General features: G+C 34.3%; 4 protein-coding genes across 4 annotated transcripts; all 4 read left to right on the top strand.

Moving 5' to 3' along the window:
- The first annotated feature begins 404 nt into the window (after positions 1 to 404).
- LOC132173416 (stigma-specific STIG1-like protein 1) lies at positions 405 to 887 on the top strand. The gene has a single exon (XM_059584919.2). The coding sequence runs from the start codon at positions 405 to 407 to the stop codon at positions 885 to 887; it is 483 nt and encodes a 160-aa protein (XP_059440902.2).
- A 4177-nt stretch (positions 888 to 5064) lies between these two features.
- LOC132174567 (cytochrome b561 and DOMON domain-containing protein At4g12980-like) lies at positions 5065 to 7747 on the top strand. The gene is made up of 3 exons (XM_059586204.2): positions 5065 to 5721; positions 7098 to 7355; positions 7454 to 7747. Exons 1-3 carry the CDS (start codon positions 5065 to 5067, stop codon positions 7745 to 7747), a joined length of 1209 nt encoding a protein of 402 aa, XP_059442187.2.
- Positions 7748 to 9250: 1503 nt separating this feature from the next.
- On the top strand, positions 9251 to 13179 carry LOC132174864 (Putative pyridoxal phosphate-dependent enzyme, YBL036C type). The gene is made up of 7 exons (XM_059586584.2): positions 9251 to 9551; positions 9644 to 9710; positions 10308 to 10354; positions 10705 to 10792; positions 11445 to 11578; positions 12320 to 12418; positions 12909 to 13179. Exons 1-7 carry the CDS (start codon positions 9330 to 9332, stop codon positions 12987 to 12989), a joined length of 738 nt encoding a protein of 245 aa, XP_059442567.2. The 5' UTR covers positions 9251 to 9329; the 3' UTR covers positions 12990 to 13179.
- A 1406-nt stretch (positions 13180 to 14585) lies between these two features.
- On the top strand, positions 14586 to 27126 carry EMB2729 (Alpha amylase family protein). The gene is made up of 21 exons (XM_059587407.2): positions 14586 to 14952; positions 15145 to 15216; positions 15544 to 15608; positions 16131 to 16820; positions 17758 to 17930; positions 18027 to 18116; positions 18365 to 18440; positions 18900 to 19007; positions 20613 to 20703; positions 20908 to 21009; positions 21538 to 21640; positions 23389 to 23526; positions 23634 to 23705; positions 23839 to 23943; positions 24440 to 24517; positions 24589 to 24696; positions 25006 to 25086; positions 25537 to 25641; positions 25935 to 26020; positions 26102 to 26156; positions 26720 to 27126. The coding sequence occupies exons 1-21, from the start codon at positions 14696 to 14698 to the stop codon at positions 26750 to 26752; spliced, it is 2688 nt and encodes an 895-aa protein (XP_059443390.2). The 5' UTR covers positions 14586 to 14695; the 3' UTR covers positions 26753 to 27126.
- The last annotated feature ends 4 nt before the right edge of the window (positions 27127 to 27130 follow it).

The following is a 27130-nucleotide window of genomic DNA, read 5'->3' as shown; positions in this document are numbered from 1 at the left end:
CCTTTCAATTATAACTCGTTAATTTTGTGTCGATCGGATTCGTTGGTCATGTTAAAAATTACCGGCAGTATATGCATACATTTGAAGGGTAGGATCAGCCTTTGACTACGTATAAAGGGACCTATAAACCAATAATTAAGGTGGGAGTGTCCAGATTAATGGACTTTCTTGAGGAATAAACCTAGAACTCTAGCACTCTTTGCACATCCCAAAAAGCCTCCCACCTTTTCTACCACATTATCCGCGTCAACCCCTCCCTCTAGTCCTACTATATATAAACTCCCAAGTCTTCCACCCCACTTGCCACCGAGCACTCTCCTCTAAGAAACCAAGCCTAAGGCAAATCTTCTCATAAAATTAGCCAAAGACAACCTCTCCTTCTCCCCCTCTTCTCTCTCAAAGCCATGGAACTTATGAAGGTGATCTTCATAATCGCCATAACCATGGCTTTGACCATCACTCTCTCCCTGAAAAGCATCGGTGAAGTGGAAGAAAAACCTCCTTTCCCACACACTGATACTTCATACACTTACCCAAAAGAGAGTTTCATTAGGGAAAAGAAAATATTATTCCCTTCCAAAAGGCTGAGCCGCTTCCTTGCAGAAGACAACGAAGATGATGCAGCTCACAATTGCAACAAGGAAGACAACGAAATATGCTACGTTAATAAAGCAGGCAGAAACTCCACCTGCTGCAACAAAAAGTGCACGAACACGCACACCGACAAACACAACTGCGGCGCATGCAAGAAAAAATGCAAGTACACCGAGAGTTGCTGCAGAGGCCAGTGCGTGGATTTGGCGTACGACAAGAGGCATTGTGGGCGCTGCAACCACCGGTGTGGTCGTGGCGAGTATTGCGTATATGCACTTTGCAATTATGCATAATAATTAGGACGGTTATACAATATTATATAATTGGTTCTCGATCTGTGCTTTGTGAATTTATTCATAAATACAATAAAATACCACGTACGTACATGTTGGTGGTTCTCAAACAATACCATATATACTTAATTATTTTCCAATTTTACAATCCTCTATGTGTATCGTGAATGTAATGTTAAAGAGAAGTTCTAAGTAATACGTATCAATTACTTAATTATTATCAATAGCTTATACATTTTTTTGGTAGCGAGAGAAATATATTTAAAAAGTAACCGATTAGAAACTTTAAATTGTGTGTGTATTGTATTATTGTATGATCATAAGGAATTAAGGATTCTTTTGTCTTCTAGCTATCTCCTTCTATAGCGGTAATAATTGTAGGTTGGCATGCTATACTTTCTCTTGCATGATCTCTTTTTGGATATATATATATATAAGGGACTAGTTGTAAGTAATGATTAAGTGAATAAAATTTTCAGTTCAGTATATTTATATAAGTTTGAGTATGTTGATAAAACCATTTTGTTTCTCTATAATTCTCTGTATCTGCTAGCAAATTAGTTGAAAAATATGTAAATGTTATGCTTTGATATGATTCTAGAAAAGAAAATGCTTAAGGATTTCTGGCTTTAAACTATATATGAAAGAAAACCCTCTCTATCTCTCTCCATCTCTCATTTTAGTGTCAAGAAATAGGTTTTTACACTAACGTTTCTACAAAAAGAGTGTTGTCGAGACATTTTTCTAAAAACTCGCAGTAGTCTTTAAATTAATTTGATAAATAGAAGAAAGAGAAGTTTTAAAGCATATTGAGGGTCACATCACACACTCAGTATTGGTTGGTTGCGTTTATTTATTGAGTTGTGGACTTACTATTACCACAATATAGATTAACGGGAAAATGCATTTCATCATAATATAAGAAATCCGGATGAAAAGGTGGGATATATATCATTACTCATAAAAAGATGGGCAATTGAGAGAATAGGGCTAGCTATAGAGATAGAGATGAAAGCTGAAAAGAGTAATTCTACTATTTGTGCCTATGTATCATACTCACGACATATTAGTTGGTGTGGTGTACGTGTTTTAACTGGCTTTTTTTTTTAAAAAAAAAAATAATAATAATTGATATGAGAAACTACTAAAATTAACATTCTACTAGTATAAAATAGGTACGATAAATTGGTGTGAAGATGAATATTACACAAATTGAAATAGCTTCAAAGAAATTGGTAGTGTATGGCTTTAATAGGAAAGCTTTCAAAATGTGTGCACGTATTTACCATTAAGTTTTTCATTGAACAAAAGCCAAAACATGAAATGAGAAGATCGCAATTTTTCCTTAGCTCAATCTATTAAACATGTTTGTTTAAAATATATATGTGATTCTTACATAGATTTTAGATAGATTGTTTCATGTGAAATCATGTATTATATTACAAATGTATATGAAATCACATGCATTTTGAACTAATATCATCTTAATAAACTTGGCTTGAGAAAATTCTCCAACTGATCAATTTGGTGGGAAGTTTTGTTCAAAGAAAAAGGACCATAGGCACCAAATATAAATGCCTTAATTTATACGTAACCGTAACCATAAGCATTTATTAATATTGGAATTAGGCCATAATTTAATCCCTATATATATATATATGCGCCCCTAGGTTGATAGGTTAATTGTTTGATAACCAAGCTTCCTACAGAAAATAAGCTGGTAGTCTTTGTCATTTTGGCAAGCAAAAGCCAGCTTTTAATTAATTAATGATGGTTCATTTCCTCAAGAATTGGTTACTTCAAGAGAGCAAAAGAACGAAGTCCAGACAGCTTGAAGCAAAACGGCCGCGGTATTTTGCTAGAAAGTCGCCGGCAATCACATGCTTCCTCTAAAAATATTGACCAAGTTTTTTTCTAAATTCAGTCAAATAAATTTAGATTATTTTTAGGTAAATTTTTTTGGACTTTCACTAATTAAAATCATGATTACACAAATTGTTCAGCAATTATAATATCTCTAATATTAATTTTTCATCCAAGCTTATTCCAATGATTGATAATGACCACCTTCGTTAGACAATGAGCTATATATATAATTTGCTTTTTCAATATTGATGTGCCTTAGCTTGGTCACTCACATGCAGGGATGGATCCAGGAAATTTTATGGGAGGGGGCCAACCAAAATTTTTTTCGGTTCTTTAAAATTTTTTTATCAAAAAAAATTATTTTGGTTGTTTTTTATGAACTAAAGACTACCGTAAGGGCCAAAAAAAGTAAACATTTGAAAGTAAGGGCCAAAAATAAAAAAACTTTGTGGGTATGGACCAACAAAATTAAAAATAGGGCCAATTTTTTTTTTTTTTTTTTTTAGGGGCCAAATAACTAAAATTAAAACTTTAACTTTTTTTTTTAAAATTTTTTTAATATTTTTTTTACTTATAATATTTTTTTTCCTTATTTTGGGGGGGACCATGGCCCACCCCGGTCCCCCCCTCCCTCCGTCTCTGCTCACATGCCATGAGTGAAAACTATTTAGCTGTCTCCGCATCATTAATAAGCAGCTCATGCTAATTCAAATTTGATGAAAACTGTGTCACGTGTTTTTGGACAAAAATTGCACCAAACGCATTATTGAAAAAAATAAAAATAAAATTAATGGTGGCCGAATCACCCCTTTAGAGTGCTCCGGACCTCCATGTGTTACTCAAACTAGGAGTGCTACGGAGGAGCATTTTTTCCGGAATTCATCCGATCTACTGCAGTGTATTTCATACGAAATTGTCAGGTAACAAAGGCAAAACTTGGGCCATGCCCAGCTGCCCTGGTAAACAAAATCCAAAGCCCATGGCTACATACCATATCAGTGGCTTGGAATTCCCAAAAAGAGGTTGATTTTGTTGTTTCCTTATTCTCAAAATGACCATATATAAAGGCTTATATATAGCTCTTATTATATATGGACATCCCAAGCAAAACGGAAACTCTAGCAATTAAGAGTAACAAAAAGTTAAAGGTCATGGGAATATTTGTTTGGTACTAGTTTTCAAATTAAAGGTTAAGAAGAGGATCTCTTAGTTTGTTGGGTAAAGCATATATCAATAAGGTAAGAAAACATGAAACACGAGGGAAAATGTCGTACACAGAACATGAATTGAGCAATTGTTTGTCGACTGATCTTGAAAAGCTCTATAGAGTAGTACATGTCATAGCAGTGAGGAATCCAAAAAAAGCAGCTGCAGCAGTTGTTTGTCGTGGCAGTAAGGTATCTTAATTTGAAGACAGATGATTCTGTTACTCTATCACTTTTGCTGCATGACACGTTGTTGGCACATAGTTAACGTGAAGGGATGCTTTGTTTTCTGTAATTAAAGTGACCAACTTTTTTTTTTTTTTTGGTAAATAAAATGCCCGCCAAATTAAATTAAAGGAATAATTTCACTTTAAATTCTTGAATTACCACATAATTTGACAAGTTCTCGAACTTCAAAATTTGTCAATTTAAACTCTTGAACTTTCAATTGCAGTCAATTTACCTCTGTTGTCAATTTTTGCCGTTAAAACTTCTAAAAAAACAAAATTACCCTTCAATTTTCTTTTTATTAAAAAAAAAAATTGAAAAAAATGGTCACAAGGTGGCCCAACTGTGAGTCACCTTGTGATTTTTTTTTTTTAAAAAAAAAATTAATTTGAAATTAAGTATAAATATAGAATTTTATAAAAAAATCAAGAGTATAAACGTTATTGTTTTATTTTTAACGTTTAAAATTTGACGAATGAATTCAAATTGATTGCAATTGAAAGTTCATGTGTTCAAATTGAAAGATTTTGAAATTTAGGGGCTTGTCAAATCGCATAGTAATTCAAAATTTAAAATGAAGTTATCCTAAATTAAATTGAGCACGAGAAATTAAATTGTTCCAAAATTACAGGAGAATAAAGCAAAGCATGCCCATGGCACTTTTGTTCTGCTGAAGAGCTTTGGAGTGGAAGCCTCATTTCATTCTAAAAATTAAGAAGTTTCTGCCAGTGAGAAACTCCGGATAACTTCCTTCCCACTCCTGACATATATCTCGGTTACAGGATAAAAAAGTTCACTTCTAAACAAACCCATTACCTATCCCTACTTGCTCAAAGGCACACACCACAAATAAGCAAACATTTGAGAAAAAGAACATCATGTCTTCTTCCACCAAACCTGCAATTCTGTCTTCTTTGGCCTTTTTATCTCTCTTCTTTTCCATTGCTCTGTCCTCTTGCAGCGATGCCTTCAATAATAAGGCCAAGGATGTAAACATCACAAACTGCAAGGAATTGACAACATTAGGAGCTGAATTCGGCTGGAACCACACTAGCAGCGGCCCCAACGGGACAAAGGTTCGCATAATTTTAGGTGCAAGGCTGCAGAGTGAAATGGGTTGGCTAGCCTGGGGAGTCAACCCAGGAAAGAGCCCGCAGATGGTTGGAACCAGGGCAGTCATAGGCATTAGACAGCAAAACGAATCACTGGTAATCAAGACATACAACATCACCAAAGACACAAAGCTCGGCTGCCAGCTCCTGCCTTCAGATAACATCGGCGTGGAAGTTTCAAATGCGAAAATAGAATACGTGCAAAAAACACGATACCTGGTTATTCATGCCACGATGATTCTTCCTTTGGAGAAGTACAACATTTCGGAGTTGAACCATGTGTGGCAGGTTGGGGATTACGCTGAAGATATGCAGCCGAAAATGCATCCCACAGCTCTGCAGAATGTGGATAGCACTGAGACTATAGACTTGGGAAATGGGCATGCTCATAGCGTTGGACATCATCGCCGTCACCTTAGGATGGTAAGAAACTAATTATCACTATGCACACCTTTTGGAATTGAATTTATATCCTTTGATTAATTTGATTATTTATATATATACGATTCTTCATTACAACGCCCTGCTAATGAGTATTAATTGCATTCAACAACTGAAACATTAGAAAAATTATACAGTAACTCTCTTGCAACTGAAAATAAATTTTGCTGGTGATGTCCCAGCTCTTGATCCTCCGGTGTTTTCTCCTTCTGGGGGTGGAGTACAGTATACATGTAACACCCCGCTTTCATATCAAGAAAAACAGTGATAAAGTATTGATTAGGTAATTAAAATTAGGAAAAAATTCACTTTTACCCCTGAAGTTTCAGGGGTTTTTAAATTTGAACCTCAAAGTTTAAAAATTGGCAATATACCCCCCCTAATGTTTCAAAAAATTTCAATTTAAACATTTTGTTACTAATTTTCGTCAAATTAGATGAAAATCTATGAAATTACCTAATTACCCTCAGGCTTTTTTTAAAAAAATTCTGTCCAACTTAACGGAAATTAGTAACGGAATGTTTAAATTGAAATTTTTTGAAACATTAGGGGATCCATTGCCAATTTTTAAATTTTGGGGTTCAAATTGAAAAGCCCCTGAAACTTCAGGGGGTAAAGTGGATTTTCTCCTTAAATTTACCACTTCCTATCAGTTTAAGCTTTAATTTGGAGATAACTGGTAATTTAACATGGTATTATAGCCAAAGGTCATGAGATCGAACTTTGATTCTGTTAATTCACCCCATTTAAATTAAATATTTCACGTGTTGAGCATCACCTATTAAAATGGAGTTTGAGCCCATACTTGAGGGGAAGTGTTAAAGTATTGATTAAATGATTAAATTTACCTATTGCTATCTGCTTAAGCTTTTGGGTGATACTAAGAGTCTATTTGGGATTATGTTTGAGAAATATAGCTTTTAAGTCAAAAAAGCATTTTTGGGCAAAAACTTTATTTTTAAGCTTTTGTCAAAAGTGCGTTTTAGCCATTTTTAGGTTTTTTGGACTCATAAAAGCGCTTTTAATTTTTTTACCAAACAAGTTTTTTTTTTTTTTTTCAAACAAATTTTTTGAGTGTTAAAAGCATTTTTAAGCCTCTCAAATCCCAAACAGGCCCAAACGTTAATGTTACAAGTGATCATTATAAGAAAATTCTGAATTAACTAGCTAGTTTAGGGTGATAATGCATATGGGACTAGGTTTTTCTGTGAATAGTTAATGTGATCGAGAGAATTTTTCAAAGAATTCATTCCTGACTTTCACTCTAATTTCTGATGCCTTAACTCAACCATTTTGTTTTGAATTTGATGGTAATTGTTGACATAATGTGTTTGTATTGTGGGAAATTGAATGTATAGGTGCATGGGATTCTGAACATGGTAGGGTGGGGAACGCTCTTGCCCATTGGTGTGATTATCGCAAGGTACTGCAGGAGACATCCGATTAATCTTCATCATTCTTGGTTTGTTCTTCATGCCGGCTGCCAGATTACTGGCTATGTTCTTGGCACCACCGGCTGGGCCATTGGTTTATGGCTTGGACACGCTTCAAAATACTACACCTTTCACACCCACCGGCTTCTCGCCATATTCATATTCACCTTTACCACATTACAAGTAACTCTCGCTTTCTCTCTCTCTCTCTGATTGATTTTCTAGGCACTCTTTTATATATATCCACTTAATTATGATGTTGTTGGTTCCTTATTAATTAGATGCTGGCGTTACGTTTTAGACTAAAGGAAAACGATGATTATCGCAAGCACTGGAACATGTACCATCATTTTCTTGGCTATGCACTGCTCGCTACGATTGCTGTGAACATATTTCAAGGGATTGCCATTTTAGAGCCCAACGACAGAACTTGGAAATCGGCTTATATTGGAATTCTTGGATCTTTGGCAGCCATTACACTGGCCTTCGAGGTTTTCACCTGGGCAAAATTCTATAAATTAAAACGCTCAAAGAACGCGCCTCCACCTAATAAGCCATCAAATCCACAAACCTGAACAATATTGTCCGATAGAGCATTTTGGGCTTCTTGTATTTTTTGGTTCCATCAAATAAGAGAAGTGTTTGGTTTTTTTTCTTTTGTCCAAATTCATTACCGAATATGTGGGACCCTTATGTATTTTTTTTTTTTTTTTTTTTTTTTAAAAAAAGGCAAAAAATATGTAGAAGAATATATGATACCAATTTACCAAACACATGTCATTGAATAATTGTGTTTGCTGGTGTTTTTGATGAAGTAATTTATCTAGCTAAATTTTCATGAATTCAATATACATGAGTAGGCTTTTCGAATACAAAATATTATGAACCCTCCTTTCATGAATGGTTAGATAGTGCTTTTTAGAGGGGCTTTTTTTTTTTCTTAATAAAAAAAACAAAAAACAAAAAACAAAAATTGAATTTTTTTTTTGACATGTCCACACAAGGGAAGAGAGAGGGAGAATTCGAACTAGTGATCTCCGCTTCATTAGGCGTGGTCCACAACTGATTAAGCTACTCCTTGAGGACACAAAAAACAAAAATTGATTTTATGTGACATAAAGTTAACATAGTTTTAAGCATTTTATGTTTTAAGTTTTTTTATTAATATTTTTGTTTTGGAAAAAGAAAAAAAAAAAAATTTACCAAACAAATCAAATAATTTCTTCGAACAACAAAAATGCAAACAAAAATGGTTATATATCCTCCCACTGTCCCACATTTTGAATGTGTCTATCTGTTGAATGATGAGACCAAGATTGAGTATCAATGTTGGCTAGACAAAAAAAAACTTCATGCAATTATGCAAATAAGTCTAGGATGACCAACCCTTGTAAGTTGTAACAGGTGGACTAATAAGTAAAATATTTAGTTAAAATTAAAAGTAAATTGTCCAGTTGAACTGAGACTTTTACTTTAAAATTATTTTAAATTATCTGTTATTTTTTTTAAAAAAAAATCTAATAAAAAAATAATAATTTAACAAAATTAGCAAATTCACCAATTCAAATATCTGATATGTAGAGTGTAGACATTAAGAGCAAGTAGCTGTTATTTTCCTTGAGAAGTATATTTTTTAAAATAAGATATGGTTAAATGCCTTTTTTGGTACTTGTGGTTTGGGCCAAAATTATCTCTGTTTATTATTGAATCTTTATGACCCAATATTAATTTCACACATTTAATAATAAATTTATAAAAAAAATAACAATAGATGAATATGTAACATTTCTATTTTTAAACAATTACTTGTATAATTTTTTTTTTTATATAAAAATATTTATTTATGAGTTATGCTATATACCATGTCAACAATTTAAATATTACACTTTACGGAATAATGCTACATATTATATAAATATTTTACAAATATCTTATATAGCAGCTAGGAATTTTTTTTGTTTTTAATAATGTTTGATTGACATGTGTAATGCTGGTGTGATATTTAACTTTATTTTTTTTTATTTTTTATTAATTGGTAGATTGAAATGACAGGTCAAAATTGTTAGACATTTCACATTGTGAGATAGCCCACGAACACCCGCCACATTCACAACTTGTGAATCACAGATTCACAAGCCACAAAAAACACCAGTCCGCATGGCTGCTCCGGCGGTTGAGGGCGCGGCAGTGGTGGCGCTCCGGTCGGTCATGACCCGGGTCCGGCAGGCAGCGGAGCGGTCAGGTAACATAGCTGACCGTGTCCGGGTCGTGGCGGTTTCGAAAACCAAGCCGGTCTCTCTCATCCGCCAAGTCTATGAAGCTGGCCACCGATGCTTTGGCGAGAACTACGTCCAAGAAATCCTCGAAAAAGCTCCTCAGGTCTGTCTGTCTGTCTGTCTCTCTCAGTATTGTAAGGTTTAAATTGAGGTTGTTTCTTAGTCTCTAGTTTTGTGTGGTTTTGTGTTTTGTAGCTTCCTGAAGACATAGAATGGCATTTCATTGGGCATTTGCAGAGCAACAAAGTCAAGTCGCTACTCAGTATGATCTTTTGCTTTTGTTTTTTTCAATGGTCCTTTGTTTTAAACCTTAAAAGTTTCCGAAATGATAATGTTAGCAAAGTTTTAGTACATTTGGTAGGACGTGAATCAAATTTCGGATTATGCGCTTCAGATTTTGATTAATTTTAATACTAATACCATGTGATAGTAATATGAGTAATTTTTTTTTTTTTTTTTTTTTTTTTTCACACTTGGTGAATTTTAAGGGCACTTAAAAAGACCTATTACCAAATGGGATTTGAATTTCTGGTGAATCTTTGTTTGTATGTTCTAGCTGGGTGTGTGTGTGTGTCTCGTGAACGAGGATAGTGATATAGAAATTCCCCCCTTGATGGTCATATTAGAGCATATGAATTATCTATTAACAAATGGGGTTGGAATTCCTGGTGAATCTTTGTTTGCATATTATAGCTGGGTGCGTGTGTCTCGTGCACAAGGAAAGTGATAAAGAAATTCCCTACTTGATGATCATGTTAGAGCATATGAATTATCTGTTTATTCTGATTTATAATATCATCTTTTGAATATGCGAGAGAGGAGTAACTGGAATGTTTATGGTTTTAATTTCTGTACGCAGCTGGAGTCCCAAATATGGCAATGATTGAGGGTGTAGATAATGAGAAGGTAAAGCTATAGCCCAATATCTATATGTTTGTTGCAGGTAAAGACTAAATTTTCCCATTTCTGTTTATGATTCAAAGGAAATTAGGATAATTGATTTTGGGAGATTTTTACTGTTGCTACTAAAATGAGTTGTAGAAACCTTTATAGCTTCAGTTGGCTACTTTGTAGTAGCTTGATGCTTTCCAATAGTTATTGACATAAACTGGCTCATTTATGGTATAATTCTTTTATGACCTCTGTTAAGTTTCAATAATATTAGTAGCCTTCAATGAAGACAAACTAACATTGTAACAGATCCATGTGGAATGTCACCCAATGACAAAGCATTACTCTGGCTTTGTAATCCACAGATGGCAAATCATCTTGACCGTGCAGTTTCAAGCCTTGGAAGAAATCCTTTGAAGGTTTGTGTCCAAGTGAATACCAGTGGAGAAGCATGTGAGTAAGACCAAAAGGCGTTGCATATTTCTGTACCTTGCTCATTTTTTTGCAGAAGTTCTGCCTGTTATTTAGTTGGGCATGATTACGAGTTTGTGACTTTGAAATTTCCTGAACCTCTCTTTCACATTCCCCCTTTTAGAATCATATGCTTTTCCTCAGAGTCAATTAGCTATTTAGTGGGATTCAATCACAATAATGACAACTAAATCATGCAATGTGGGCCTTTTTCCCCGGAAGAATCCTTATAATCATTGTAACTATTCTATCCTTTTTCAAATTTTATTATCTCTTTGTTCTTATACGTCCATGTTTTCTAATCATATGTGACTCATGTAACCTTGGCTTAACATAATGTTATTGGACTTTCTGTTCTGTACAGCTACAAATATTCCATAACCTATAAACTTAAGTTTGGCAACAGTATACAGTCAACTGTCTGCATTTCTTAACATTTTCTATTTTTGATTTGGTTGCTTGCTAAGTTGGCCTAAAAATTAACACTACAGCGTAATTTTCACGTCGAAAATAGAAATGTCTTTTTAATAATTGTTGGCTTCTCTTAATGTTTGGGATTTATTTGGATCTTACCCCACCTCCTAAATTTTCGTTGACTGATCACTTGAAGGATTTTTTTGTGATATTGTTGCAGCAAAATCTGGCATCGATCCTTCTGGCTGTGTCGAACTTGTAAAACATGTTAAATTGCACTGCCCAAATCTAGAGTTCTCTGGCTTAATGACAATAGGGATGCCAGACTATTCATCAACTCCAGAGAACTTCAAGGTGACAATTCTGCTTTTACACAGTGAATTAACAGTCCATAGGACTGAATTGACCCCGTCTCTTGTTTTTCTCAAAATTTGATGCAAGTTGTAATTTATCTCACAATACATTTTGTACGCATTGCCTCATTTCCCCCTTTTTTTTTTTTTCTTTTTTTTTTTCAAAAACAAAAACTCTAGTTTTCTATATGTCATCAACAAGGTACTTTCATTTGTATGTTGGGCTTTGTTAAGGGCCTAACCACTGATCCAAAAGTCTTAGGATTGTTGGATATTGATTTGGTTAACTTTACCCTTGGGACCCGATGATAGTTCTTTTTCTTTTTGGTAGCTACACTTATTTATCAGTATTCAATGACTTAACACTATGCCACATACATAATACCAAAAAATTTTAATCTAGCTTATAGGTTGCCTGCTCTGTGACTCGAACACATGATGTTGTGCCTGCTTTGATACTAATGGCGTAACCATTGATCCAAAAGCCCTATGATTGTTGGATACTTGGATACTGATTTGGTTAAACCCTTAATCCTTAGGATCGTAACAGACTTTGTTTTCAAATGCCATGAAAACAAAGATTGATCTAGTATTTTCCATGTAATGCATTCCTTTTCTCTGCCTTCTTGCCATGAAAACAAAGATTGATCTAGTATTTTTCATGTAATGCATTCGATTTCTCTGCCTTCTTATCTGTTGTTTAATTTACTAAGGTGTTAGTTTTTGTGTTGTGATGCATAAGACTCTATCGAACTGTAGAACTGAGGTTTGCAAGGCACTTGGAATGGTGGAGGAGCAATGTGAACTGTCAATGGGCATGTCTGGTGACTTTGAGCTGGCGGTAAGAGATTACTGTACGTTGGGGGTCAAATTAACTCATATTAAAGATGTCAATAAACTTCAAATTCCTTGATTTTTGGATTGCCGGATATTACTTTATGACTAGTTCCTGAACATTTTCATCCTCGAGCATTAAAACCGACCAAAAGCATCATTGGACCATACCGTAGTTGAATAGAAATCTTATCATTGGTAGGATGGATTTTAGTAACAAATTGTTTACAAGGAGAGGACCAAGCTGCACAAATTGTATAGGAATTATTTGGAAAGCATTTTAGAAATGCTTGGGAACTGGGAAGCATTCACAAATGATCAGGGATTGTCTTTGAAACATTGGGAACTTCAAAATCAAATTTTGAACTAATTGTCTGAAAAAACTTGTAAGAAATGCATTTCTTCTTGTTCTTGCATCTTATAGATGGTCATAAGAATGCATTCTTGTATTAAAGAGATCTTGCAACTGATGATGGCCCCCTTTCTGATATCTGCAGATTGAAATGGGCAGCACCAATGTGAGAGTTGGATCCACCATATTCGGCCCGAGGGAGTACCCCAAGAAACAATCAAATTAGTATCTTCAAGTTGCGTACTGTTGCTCTTACAGGAGAAAAAGAAAAGCGCCTTCATCAGCTTGCTTGACGTACTTATATATACGGACTTGTTAGCAGAATAGAAAAAGAATTGTACTTTTTATCCGTATCTCATTTTTTATGTAAATCAATATGATTACCAGTTCAATTTTATATATTTTTCGTTCATTAACTCTTTGATATCATGATTAAGTCAATGATTGTACATCAATTTTGCGAAGATTTCATGAAAGAGTTTTATGATCCTATTATTTACAGCAATTGATTTTAGCTGTTATAAATCCATTAATTTAGGAGGCCGATTTTCCCATGTAGCCATCCGTTTGGTAGTACTTATGATATGTTTTTTTATTGAGTAATGCTTTTCTTTATACCTATTTTACATCGGATGACATTACATGTTTTAAATGGTTTTTTTTTTTTAAAAAAAAAAAAATTTCTTCTAAATGTCTGACATGAAAAGTCACTTAAAGCATGTTATGTTAGACAATGTGATAAATAGGTGTGAATAGTAACATTACTCTTTCTAATAATGATTCTTTGGCATTAGAGCCTCGTTCTATATAAAAAAATTATCCTAAAAGACACTTAGTTGCTTATCGAAGCTTGGGGGGTGCTTGATAACCATGATATGTATTATTGTTCAACATTAGAACAAATCAATGTGTGTGGTTAACAAAAATACAAGCTTAGGGCCTAAATTCATAGCCCAATCCCAAGGAAGAGTTAAGAACTTAAAAGCGATAAGTTGAGCTTCCACAAGCACATGTATACTATAAAGAGTTTAAAGACTCACTTTACACGGTTATCTCACAATTTAGGATTAAAATCTCTTATAATAAGGCTACCCGAATTTTAGTTTAGGCTGTCCAAATTTAATTGAAATTTGAGTAGCATAATTAGAGGATTCCCATTCCATAGTTTAACATGGTCCAATAATTGTTTTGTGTGTAAGGGATTGGACACGAAATTGCACTTGCTTGGGCCTGTTTGGCAAAAAGGCTATTAGTGGTCCAATACTATTCTTCAGAAAATTCAACTTCTAACATTCTTATTTTTTATATTACATTAATAATTTTTTATTTAAATAAACAAATGACTACAAAACTTTTTTTTTTTTTTTTTTTTTCACTTTTTCATTTTTATTTATTTATTTATTTTTATTATTATTATCAAGAAACCCTCTTTTATCCAACAGAAAACATTCCCATATTGCTAAAAAAAAAAAAAAAAAAAATCAAAATTTCAAGAAATAAAGATAGTGATGTAAATATTAATAAGAGTGTGATGACAATAATAAAATAAAAATTGTATTTTTCTTTATGAAAAATGCTAGGTATTTTTTAAGTGTTCTTCTAATCTCTTCTTAGTTCTAAGTGAATATTATTTTCAAAAAATGCAAAAAAAATCCTTACGTTTCTCACTTGATTTTTTTAGAAAATAATATCAGCTTAGGATTTTACTTTCTTTATTCGACTCTCGATGATTGTTAGCGGGAAGGATTCCCTATATAATTCTTCAATTTTGTTTGTATTTGCTCACACAAAAAAAAAAAAAAAAAAGTAACTCCCGGTAATTGTTCCCGAGTCGACTCATAAACCTTGTTCAAAGCCGTTCTTATCTTAAACCCTTTACACTGTCACTCTGTTTCAGGCTTTCAGCTTCAACAGCTACTCCTACTCCTCGCAATGACTTCACTTTCTCTCCTAACCAATGTTTCCCTCTACCCAAACAACTTCATCCAATTCCAGTCCCAACACAGACAGCAAAGGCTTACCTTTCCCAGAAAAATAAAGATCATATGCTCAGCCACGGAGCAACCATCACAACAACACCCCCAGAAGAAGAAGAACGTGGCAGAGAGCAAGAAAGGGGTTGACCCAGTTGGCTTTCTTACCAAACTCGGAATTTCCCATAAAGCTTTCGCTCATTTCCTCCGTGAAAGGTATGTATAAACAAGATATCAGAGAAAAAAAAAAGGGGGGTTAAAAATAAGAAGAAAATGTGGTGGTGTGTTTGGTTGATAAAAGAAAGTGTTAGCAAGAGAAAGAGGATGGAAATTTGATGTAATAGATTTTTTGCTTTTTCTTTAGTAAATTGTTAGTGTCGTACATGTTGTTTTAATCAAATTATGCAGGCATAAAGCGTTGAAGGACCTCCAAGATGAAATTTTCAACCGTCACGTCAATCTCAGGGACATGTCTTCTGGGTTAGTCCTATAAAATCCGATTTTGACTTTTTTTTTAGTAAAATATTTTCTGTTTGTTTTTTAGATTGTGTCGTCTAGTTTTGGTTTGGTGGGTAGGACACATCTAATTTTTGAAATTCGAAGCTCATTCTTGGAAAGGATTAAGTATATGGAATGATCGAACAATTATGCTGAATATGTTTGTGAGAATGTAGATGATGTAGTTTTGATTTGTGTGCAATTGTTTTTGGTATGTTTTGGTCATAAGGGATTCAATGTAGCTGACATGTGTTGGTGGAGTTGAGGCTTTGTTGAGGTAGGGCTGATTATTCTTGGTTTCTTGTCTAGATTTGAGATATTGGGCATGCATCGCCATGTGGAGCACCGGGTTGATTATATGGATTGGGCTCCAGGTTCGACATTATGCTCAAATGTTTCTTCTTTTCGTTAATGTGATTCTCTAATTTGATTAATTATGAAGGAAAATTTTTAGCTTCAAGGTTTCTCTAATTCTGATCTAAAAGGAAACCACTTACCATTACAAACTTTTTTGTTATATTTTGTTTTTCTGATTTCTACCAGGTTTTTAAATTAGTTGGCCAATAACTTTCTCATTAGTTAAATAATCAGACAATTTAGATTTTTTAAACTTAATCCTTCGGTTTGTATCTTCTTCAGCTCAGTTGTTGAACTAAAAATTGCGTTTCTTCTATCTGAAATATATGCTGACTTCCATCCTAAGCCATATTTAGGATGACTCATTGCTACTAGACACAGATTGTCTAGGCTGATAACTGGATGCAATGGCCATTATCATCATTTTGTAATCTGCCCTTAGATCCGACTTCCATTTTGTCCAAGTCCTGCTTCTCCTATGTTGTGAATTTTAAATTTTTTTTACTTATAAAAAAAAAAATTAAGCATGTTGAATACAGGTGCTCGCTATTGTGCACTGGTTGGTGATTTCAATGGTTGGTCACCTCAAGAAAATTGTGCAAGAGAGGGTCATTTCGGCCATGATGATTATGGATACTGGTTTGTTATTCTTGAAGATAAGTTGAGGGAGGGAGAAAAGCCGGATGAACTCTATTTTCAACAGTATAACTATGTTGATGACTATGATAAAGGTGACAGTGGTGTTACCATTGAAGAGATCTTCAAGAAAGCAAATGATGAGTACTGGGAACCTGGAGAGGACCGATTTGTTAAAAACCGGTTTGAGGTGCCAGCAAAGTTGTATGAGCAAATATTTGGTCCTAATGGACCGCAATCTTTAGAGGATCTGGAAGAAATGATGGGACAAATGCCAGATCCAGAAACAAGATATAAGGCATGGAAAGAACAGCATAAAAATGACCCACCTAGTAACTTACCTCCTTTGGATGTGATTGATAATGAAAAAGAGTATGACATTTTTAATGTGATTAGTAGTCCTGAATGGTTAAAGAAAATTCGTTCTAAGAAGCCTCCCTTGGCATACTGGATAGAGACACGTAAAGGAAGGAAGGCATGGATGAAAAAGTACTCTCCAGGTATTCCTCATGGAAGCAAATACAGGGTCTATTTTAACACTCCTAGTGGACCATTGGAACGAGTGCCAGCTTGGGCTACTTATGTGCAACCAGGTAATTTGCACCTACCAGAAGTCTTTTGTTCATTGTATCTTTTTGTTGCGCAACAGATCCTCTTGTGCGATTTCTTGTCTCTTTTACTTGTACAAAAATACAGTTTATAATAAATAAAGACAATATCTTTGTGATGCAAATGACCAACAACCATATTGACTCTCTCTCTCTCATAATATATATAACATACACTCGTGCACGCACTTAAATACACATTTCTATCAATGTATTTATGTATGGATATATACTTATGTAAACATTGTGCTGAAGGTTCTGATATGAAGTTATGTTAGTAGTATGATTCCTTTTAGGTTGTCCACCTTGCATATGCAGGACTAGCCAATATGATTATGCATCTTGTTCCTATAAGCTACAACTATTTATTGAACAAGTCTAACGCTGAAGGGAGCCTCATGTATTTGAGCATTCAACTTCTGAACTTAGGGACCCACCACTACGCCTTACACTTCTAATGATATTTTTCGATTACTTATATATATATAGGCAGTATGCCAGTGTGGTGAGGTGATTTGTGGGTATGGATTGACTCATCTTTGGCATACTGAATTGTTTCCATCGGTTTTTTCTTGTGGGTCATTATACTCGGGGTCCTGATTCTGTTATTACTAGCCTCATCAATATATTGTGCAATCAATTTTGAGATTTGAGCATTTTCCCTAAATCAGCGCATGCCTTAAATGTAGAATCTGCGGCAGCGAGGTGCAATTTCTATTTACTGCAAGTGCTAAGCACAGGAAATACATGGAGTACTTTGTCTGCTTGTAACTCTAGTGGCTACCACTTATTTTGTTAGGAGCATCTTTATAGCAGTCTTTTTTCTTTTTTCTTTTTTTCCTTTGTAATTATTTCACATCTTTTACAAGTTTTTGGGCATGTCTCGTTAGAAGTACTTAATCTAAATGTTGATTTTACTCAGATTCAGATGGAAAGCAGGCTTTTGCGATCCACTGGGAACCACCCCCTGAATCCGCATACAAGTGGAAATACACACACCCAAAAAAACCAAAGTCATTGCGCATATATGAATCCCATGTTGGAATTTGTGGATCAGAGCCAAAAATATCTTCTTTTAATGATTTTACAGAGAAGGTAACTCCCTGGTTGTTGCTTTATTACACTACCCCTTCAATACGGTGATGTGTTATTCAATTTTTTCAGCTATGCACCATATTATTTTCAATACAGGTCCTTCCTCATGTAAAAGAAGCTGGATATAATGCAATCCAGTTGATTGGTGTTGTGGAGCACAAAGATTATTTTACTGTTGGTTATCGAGTGAGTTAAACTTTTCTTTTCCCTTTTCCTTGTCCTTTCCAACTACAAAAAAATTGCTAATATATAACTTTAGAGTTCCCTAAATTGCGGACGTCAGTATTCACTGTTTTCTTTTTGTTTTTAACCTGCTGGAGCTTCAGATTTCTAAATTATATAGGCTTTGTATTACCAGAGCCTGATCCATGCTTTTAAATTATATGCAACTTGATCTAGATATGAATCTGATCAAACATCTCTTGGCAATGCAGGTTACTAATTTCTTTGCTGTTAGCAGTCGATATGGCACTCCTGATGACTTCAAGCGCTTGGTTGATGAAGCACATGGTTGTCATTCTTTATCTGATGCCTTTCATTTTATTGATTCATTTTAAATATTTTATTGATGCCTTTTCAAATGGCTGAATGAGTTCTCGTCAGCTTAATAGGATATGTGAGAGCTACATCTTCTTGGAATAAAAATTATATTTATATTGCATCATATAGTACAGTTGGTCTGAAAAGATGATTAGAAGAAAAAGTGAAGATACTCATATAGATTTGTACAATGTTATAGACATACACTGCTTATAAAGAAACAAAAATATTCACATACACACAAGTAGCAGGTAGTATGAAAATTCAATAAGCCTCATTGAATACATTTACTGTTTAACTACGAAATATCTCACCGTGCAATATTTAGACATGCCCACCTATTTCTATTTTTGGCATAAAAATTTGTATTTCTTACCAAAATTTTCTGTCCTTTGTTGTTCACTGTCAAATATATCTTACATTTTACAGGACTAGGACTGCTGGTGTTCTTAGACATTGTCCATTCTTACTCAGCTGCAGATGAGATGGTTGGACTGTCACTATTTGATGGATCAAATGACTGCTACTTTCATACTGGTATATGTTCAAACTCCTAGTGCCTCTTCTTTAATTGACAGTAGGTCTCTCCTCCAAGTTAGTTCTTTTTGCTTCCCTGCTGTGGCTTAATGAGCTTGTCTGTGATCTGGCTCATGTTCTTGGGGAAGAAAAAACAAGGTAAAATGCATCTATAGATCCTATAATTTAATGCATTTCTATTAACACTCTTAGGTTTCCAGTTTTTCTAACCACGCCTCATATGGTATCCAATTGTTCTAATCAGCTACTTCCATCCAGTTTTCTCTTTAAATCATTAACAGAAGTTAGTCATATGGGATGCACGTGATCCTACACTCTCATTACTTGCTTCTTTCTATAACCACACATCCCGTGTTATTTAATTACTTTAATGACTCATTTTTGTTGATGATTTAACAAGAACTAATACATTAGGAATAATTGGATATCTCAAGGGGTATGATTAAAACAACTGAAATGAAGGGGATGTCAATAGAAATTATAGAATTACATCAAGCCACTGAGAGTGAAGGTATACTACCCCCTCAAAAAAAAAGAAAAAGAAAAACTTCAGTTCTGTATGTATTATGCTTAGTATCTTAACAAACATTCCTGGGGCATGCCTTGTTGTCTAGTGGAGATAAAACGCATCCAAGCTTTTTAAAATATGTCTATCCCTAGCCAATAGGCTCTGTCTCAAATGACACTTCCTCTAGAGGGTGAGGTTTTGGGTTCATGACCAAATGAATACATGTGTAACTTACTAACCAAATAAAATGTGGCAGTCCCAGTCTGTGACATGTAACTTGTAAGGGTGCAAGCCTCATTTGCTGAAGAGCAAATGCCATCAAACCTACTTTACTGCATTCAGCTGCCGAGGCACATGCCTTGTGGAATCATATAGTAACTAAGATAGGGTCCTGAAACATAATTTGCATCTGTGGTCAAGCAAGAGAGAGAGAGAGAGAGAGAGAGATGTGTCTCTAGTGACTAGGGGCATTGGTTTTTGTAACTGACTAGTGGGGAAAAGTGGACCGTGGTCCTGTTAATGCAAGAATGCCTTTTCTTAATTTGTAGGAGTACATATAAACCGAACCATTATAAGGTCAATCAACAACAGGTAAAGAATATAAACAAAGACTTTTGAAGTCTTGCATGCATTGAGATATTTTTCACCATGAAAAATAATTCTTTTCCTTAGAAGCTTCCATATGTTTGCTATGAAGTTTTAGAGTAAGTTACTTTTGCCCATATAGTATTTTGGAAGCTGTATGTGCTGATGAACCACATATTTGGATATCATATGTAGTTATGAGCCAGTTTTCATCTTTTTGTATTATCTCTAAGAGTAATGCTACTCTTCACACCCATTTTACACTAGCTGACATGACGAACTTTTAGTGGTTTCCCATATTAGCTACTTAAAGCACACTATGTCAACCGATGTGAAATGAGTGTGAATAATAGTATTATTCCATCTCTAAACAGATGTCCTTCATAAACGTTTTTGTTGTACAATTGAAAGGGTCAAAATCGGTGCAATGAGCTTACAGACTGATCAATTAACCTTTGTTCTCTTATTCAAATATCATTTATTTCTGCATTCAATGTTTCCTACTTGAATAGGCAAACGAGGGCATCACAAATACTGGGGTACCAGAATGTTCAAATATGGCGACCTTGATGTGCTGCATTTTCTTCTCTCAAATCTGAACTGGTAACTGCAAAGGAAGCAGTCATCCTTTTTTTTTTTTTTAAAGCATTAGTGGACGAATGTGATTGCACTGTTCTTTTCAGCCTATTGGTCTGTGCTGATATATCTGCTAGTAGTTTATTTTTGGGGAACCTGAATATTTCTTTTCTGGCATGGCCCCTTTGAAAGGATAATGTTAATGTTGCTTATGCAATGATGTTTGAACAGGTGGGTTGTGGAGTATCAGATTGATGGTTTCCAGTTCCATTCACTCTCATCCATGATGTATACGCACAATGGTTTTGCTTCTTTTACTGGGGACTTGGAGGAGTAAGGCATCTGTTGGAACTTTTTCATTTTCCACATTACCCCCATCTACTTTATTCATTTTTATGACACTGACGTCAGACTATCTTAAGCTTAACAAGTGCACTTTATATTCCAAAAATATGGCATCAATCCCTTTGGTATTAAAAAAAATGACTTGCTTTCATGTGCAGCCTTTCATTAGCCTAGGGAAGGTTTGGCTTGCAAGCTATATTTGACTAAAACCATGACTTTTATGCTTTACACTCTGATCTTATATACAGAAGATTTTAATTGGTTCTCCTGATATATGGGACTTCTGATTTGCATTAACTAACACCCAAGAAATGGTTAAATTGTTGACAGATGTAACTGCATTGGGCACTAAAATATCGAACTGATGATTTTTGACCTTATATCATTTTACTTCAGTGCCCTGTATTCAGCCTCACAATTATTCATGAATCCAGCTGGTTTCATTGTTTGTCCCATCTCGTTTATGGTCAAGGTTAGTTGACATTTTATTTGATTGTAAACTGTGTTCTATTGCAGGTACTGTAATCAATATGTTGACAAGGATGCATTACTGTACCTCATTTTGGCAAATGAGATCCTGCATGCTCTTCACCCAAATATAGTAACAATTGCTGAAGATGCAAGTATTTCATGTTGTTCACTTCTATTTCCTCTAAAAACTCAACAAATTTAATTGCATCTTTTTCTCTTTCACCATCAAAAGTATATGACAATTTCTTTGTTTTCTTCGAAAGTAATAGTATGGATTGAATTTTAAATGAAATACACAGCATCTATTAACTGCACATGCGCACAAAAGACATCAGGAAGTTATCTCAACATAATTACAAAAATTCTTTTATTTATAATTCTAATTTAGCAGCAGATAATATATTGGTTTTTTCTATTAATTACTATGAACTATGATATGATTTCTTTACTATAGTGAATTAGATTATATAAATTTTTGGCGCCATTTGGTTTTTGCTTTTCAATTATAAAAAAAAAATAATAATAAATAAAAAATAAAAAAAAACTTTTAGTCTTTTGCCATTCCTTCAAATGACATCTTCTCCCCCTTAAGAATAGCGTGGAGGGTGAAGCCATTGGTTCAAAAGCCACTAGGTACATGTGTTACTTACAAAGAAAAAAAGAAATGAAAAAGTGGAAGTAATAAAAGGAAAAAAATATGATCCGAGAGAATAGGGAAAAAAAGGGAAAAAGGAAGGCATGTTTGGTAACTTTGTCATATGTTAAACTCTCTGTCGGATCGTCTATTTAACACAACCCTTCCAAGCTGGTTGGGTTGAGAAAGTGTTTTCATATCTGGCTTGAGCTAGGGTAACTTTTTCTTGATGGCATGAAACTTCTTCTTCTTCTTCTTTATTTATTTTTTATTATTATTTTTTAATTTTTTTTACAAATGAAGTGCTAAGAAAATGTCTTGCTTCATTTATATCATTTGCCCATGATTTGATTTGCAGTTAGTTTCTAAAAAGTATTCTCTCTTTTTATCATGCTAGGAAATTTTGTTAATACTTTATTCTTTTGGATATCTAGGGGTGAAAACCGCTAACCATAACCGCATTCGCTAACCGTCTATACAGTTAACCAACGATTATTTAAATGGTTAGCGGTTAACCGTTTTTTAAAGGAATTTTTTTTTAAAAAAAAATTGTGCTTGGCTCAACTCGCCATTCTCCCTGGCTAGCTGAGTACTCGAAGTTTGGCTCTTGGCTCGCCTAGCTTAAGTGCTTGACTAAGGCAATATGTAGAGGATTAGGGAAGGACATGTGCTTTATATAGATGAGTGAAGATGGAAGTGATGGGTTTTTTTTTTCGATGTGGGACAAACAAGAGGCAATTGAAAACACTTGTAGTTGTCCGTGTGGGAGTCTGGGACAAGGCCAAGAGGCAAATTGAAAACCTCACTCCCCATGCGTCAGTGTTCTTGGCTTCATGCCCAACTCATCTTTTTAAAAACTTAATATTACATTATATAACATACAAACAATATATTTTTATTGTATATTAAATAAATTATATACAATTAATATATATTCACTAATGTTACTTAATAATATATATATATATATATATATATATATATATATATATAAAGCGGTTAGCGGTTTTGAAAACACAACTAACCGCTAGGTGGTTAGCGGTTTTTACTAACCGCTTCCAAAAGCAGTTAGCGGGCGGTCCTATGGATATCTATTGTTATTTATTCATTTCTTGAGTCCTTTTCCTTCATATGGCATATTATATAGGTTTTTTTCATTGTGTTTTCTGTTTTTTTTTTTTTGTTTTTTTTTTATTTTTAAATTTAATTTAATTTTTTTTTTTTTTTTTATCAAATTTTCTTTGCTTTGTTTTATTGTTTAGGCAACCTTTTATCCTGGTTTGTGCGAGCCGGCTTCTCAGGGTGGATTGGGATTTGATTATTATGTTAATCTTTCCGTGTCAGAGATGTGGTCATCTTTTCTCGAGGATGTTCCTGACCATGAATGGAGCATGAGCAAGGTTGTATTGTTTGATTAATGAGACTATGCTTTTTTGTAGTTAATTCTTTAAATGTTTATTTTCCATTTCATGATTCCAGTATTTATTGAATTAGATTTATACTGCAGATAATCAGCACATTAATGGGGAACAAACAATATGCAGAGAAGATGCTTATGTATGCTGAAAATCACAATCAAGTAACCATATGCTCTAATCCTTTCTTCCACATCTTAACTCTTTCCATATAAGGACATAATTTATCTTAAAGATTTTAGCTTACTTATGTATTATATTATTACTATAACTTGCCATTACAATCTTGCATGTCAGTCAATATCTGGAGGGCGGTCGTTTGCAGAAATATTGTTTGGTGAAATCAGGGAGCATTCTCCTGGCTCAAAGGAATCATTGCTTAGAGGGTGTTCCTTACACAAAGTATGATATGTACCCACTGTTGTAATCCTTATCCTTTTCCCTTTTTTTTTGATAAGTGAAAAAAACAATTTAGGTAAAGGAAATTCCTTCTTTTTTTTTTTGCTACACAAAAAGTTCTTTCTCTATTTGTCCTTAGGCCACTGTTTTGGATAGCAGAAGAACATGTTCCGATGTAGGATATATTTAATAATGAAATGCATTATTCGAAAAAGGCTTTCTGTTTATTGAAAAGACAGGGTGCCCAAAACTAGCTCCCTCTTATTTATTATATATTTTTCCTTCCCCACCCCTTCTCTCTCTCACTTGTAACATTTGTATTGAAATACTATTGATATTATATACATATAATGTATGTCAATAATGTAAAAAGGGAGCATTTTTAGGTGGAGTGTGAAGCAAATATTTTTATTTTATGTAGAAAATTTCGTGATTTTGATTGGTTTATATCTATTCACTTCTTGTAGTAACTATTTATTTTTCATTGGACTTGACGTAGATGATCAGATTGATTACATTTACGATTGGTGGTCATGCTTACCTGAACTTCATGGGCAATGAATTTGGGCATCCAAAGGTAAGGTTACATTTCCTGTACTATTCATATATACTTTATTTCATGTGACTGAAAATCTTCTCATGTTCCAGCGGGTCGAGTTCCCAATGCCAAGCAACAATTTCTCATTTCAACTTGCTAACCGTCGTTGGGATCTTTTGGCAAGTGGAGTGCACCGTGATTTATTTTCTTTCGATAAGGTGTCAATCTAATGATTTGTATTACAAATTTTTATTCTTGTCATCATGGCATGCTTACGTGATAACATCAGGGTTTCCTTTCTGTGAGAAGTGACTTGGATATTATAGTGGCTGTTGTCAAAAAATGCTGAACTGCTCAGTATTTATATTAGAGTTAGTATAATTTATTCTTGGTTCTATGGTGAAAAAATATTGGTTTAAGTTGCCATTTGGGCTTATTTTATGACCTTTTAAAGATGTTTTGGTGATTAAGCAGGAAATACTTTGATATTATGGTAACAGATCATGTTACTTTTTCCTCTTTTCTAGGACTTGATGAAGTTTGATGAAAACGAGAGAATACTTTCAAGAGGTTTATCGAATGTTCACCATGTTAATGACACTAACATGGTATGGCAACTTGCTTTTCGATTCAATTACTTGATACATATTCAGCTCAGTTAACCAGTTTTTACGCTTCACCAATTCGTTTGTGGTAAGGTTTGTAATGTCTATGTGCTTTTATGTATCTGGAAGGCCAGAGTTCTTACTTCTTCCAGGAAATAAGCTCTTGGTGTTGCTACTTGTTTTAGTTTCCCCATTCAGCGTTTCTTATAGAAATAAGTTCTGATAGTACTGTCAAACCTTGAGTCGTTTAGCTTTATAATAATGATTTCTCTGTTTAAACTCAATGTACCTTATCTACATCAAGTCTCCTGGAGTCCAACAGCGATTTTTTTACTCTTATTTTTCTGTACAAAAAGCACAAACACATACATTATGTAGTTGGTGCATGGTGTACCATTATTTTGTTTATAACTGCTGCCCTTCAGAAATCAGTACTTTCTTTGCAATTTACAGGTAATCTCTTACATGCGAGGTCCTCTTCTCTTCATATTCAATTTTCATCCAACAGATTCTTATGAAAGGTACAGCGTAGGTGTAGAGGAAGCTGGAGAGTATCAAGTAAGTGTTAATGTATTTGTAATTCTTTTATTGTTCAGATATGAAGCTTTAATTCCTGATTGTTTAAAACACTTTATCATTGTGATCTGGGTACGGCCATTTATACGAAGATACTGGGTGTCAAAGGCACCTCAAGTACAATATATAAACCGTGATACGGCTCTATAGTGTTTGTGTTTGGCATTATCAACTAAGTTAGTTATCTTTGTTAAATTGAATGGTTTTAATTTTTGTGGCAACCTTTGCATTCAGAGATACTGCAGATCAATATGAGAGTTGTTATAATGAAACAGGTTATATTAAATACTGATGAAATAAAGTATGGAGGTCTAGGGCGGATGAAGGACAACCAATATCTTCGAAGAACCATTAGCAAAAGGTAGTTATTTACTTTCTTGAATCTTTCCTACCTTCCCAACATTTTTTCTTCTATCTTGATCTGACATTTCTGTCTATGCAGAGTTGATGGCCTCCGAAACTGCTTAGAAGTGCCCCTGCCTAATCGGACTGCCCAGGTTGGTACATTCTCTTGCATTTTTTGTGTTCTGGATTTCTGTTGGTTGCACATCAACTTGAATGCTTTATATTCTTTGCTACAAACAAGGAGGAGGTTGAACACATCCTATAGGTCGCCACAAACAGGGGCGAAACCACGTTTATGGGTGGGGGTTTCGGCCCCTAAAAATTGTAAAAGGCCTCAAAGTAAATGTTTTTATGAGTATTCTCATTACAAAGTTTATTTTTTACCCCCAATTTTTCCGTCAAGTTCTAGTTCCACCTCTTACCACAATTCATATAAAATGATTGTAAACATCATATACACTACTTGCTCTTTGATATATGATGTAAAATAAGCAAATGAGCATGAAAAGGCTGGTTGCTTCCTTGCCATTTTCAGAGGCTTCTGCATTGAGTCATTTCTGCTTCGTTTCTACTTATCTAAGTCCTGCTCACTACCAGCTTCAACAAACGCTTGCTTCAACTAAATATTCCATGCTCAAAATAGTCTCTAAAACTAAGTATCATTTATCACCTGAATTTGTTTGATGTGGAGGTAAATTCTTTTTTGTCTTTGCAGGTTTACAAATTAAATCGGATCTTAAGAATATGACCAGTATTCTGTCTCAAAAAAGAATTTATGCAGCAGATTTCCAAGGATAAGCTAATATCAACTTCTCATTCAGAAGGGAAGCACCAGACCTACCAATTCTCCATCTGTTTGTGGTTCTTTTTGGAGGTATAGAATATTGGAAGCTTTGCTGCACTAATATCGGATATTGATCTTATATCGGCCCAAGTTTACAATTGGGTAGTTCTGAATTCAAGATGAGATAATAGAGTATGATAATAGGAAGTTTGGAATATAATTATATAAGTAGAGAAAGGCATGTAAAGGGCTTATTGTTGTTTTGGTTAGAAAATTAAATATGAATATCCTCAAAGCCTTTTCAGTTTGTAATGTAAATCTTTTTTCTTTTTTTATAATTCC

The sequence above is a fragment of the Corylus avellana genome, chromosome 3, assembly GCF_965113065.1.
Source record: "Corylus avellana chromosome 3, dhCorAvel1.hap1.2, whole genome shotgun sequence".
NCBI classification, from domain to species: Eukaryota; Viridiplantae; Streptophyta; class Magnoliopsida; order Fagales; family Betulaceae; genus Corylus; species Corylus avellana.
Note: the sequence above shows the minus strand (reverse complement) of the source record. Positions and strands in the feature narration are given on the sequence as shown.

Coding starts and splice junctions, on each gene's coding strand:
- LOC132174864 (XM_059586584.2), top strand. CDS start 9,330: ATGGCTGCTCCGGCGGTTGAGGGCGCGGCAGTGGTGGCGCTCCGGTCG. Junction 10,793..11,444: donor GAATACCAGTGGAGAAGCAT/GTGAGTAAGACC, acceptor ATATTGTTGCAG/CAAAATCTGGCATCGATCCT. Junction 12,419..12,908: donor CTGGTGACTTTGAGCTGGCG/GTAAGAGATTAC, acceptor TGATATCTGCAG/ATTGAAATGGGCAGCACCAA.
- EMB2729 (XM_059587407.2), top strand. CDS start 14,696: ATGACTTCACTTTCTCTCCTAACCAATGTTTCCCTCTACCCAAACAAC. Junction 14,953..15,144: donor GCTCATTTCCTCCGTGAAAG/GTATGTATAAAC, acceptor CAAATTATGCAG/GCATAAAGCGTTGAAGGACC. Junction 15,609..16,130: donor TTATATGGATTGGGCTCCAG/GTTCGACATTAT, acceptor TGTTGAATACAG/GTGCTCGCTATTGTGCACTG.
- LOC132174567 (XM_059586204.2), top strand. CDS start 5,065: ATGTCTTCTTCCACCAAACCTGCAATTCTGTCTTCTTTGGCCTTTTTA. Junction 5,722..7,097: donor ATCGCCGTCACCTTAGGATG/GTAAGAAACTAA, acceptor TTGAATGTATAG/GTGCATGGGATTCTGAACAT. Junction 7,356..7,453: donor TCACCTTTACCACATTACAA/GTAACTCTCGCT, acceptor CTTATTAATTAG/ATGCTGGCGTTACGTTTTAG.
- LOC132173416 (XM_059584919.2), top strand. CDS start 405: ATGGAACTTATGAAGGTGATCTTCATAATCGCCATAACCATGGCTTTG.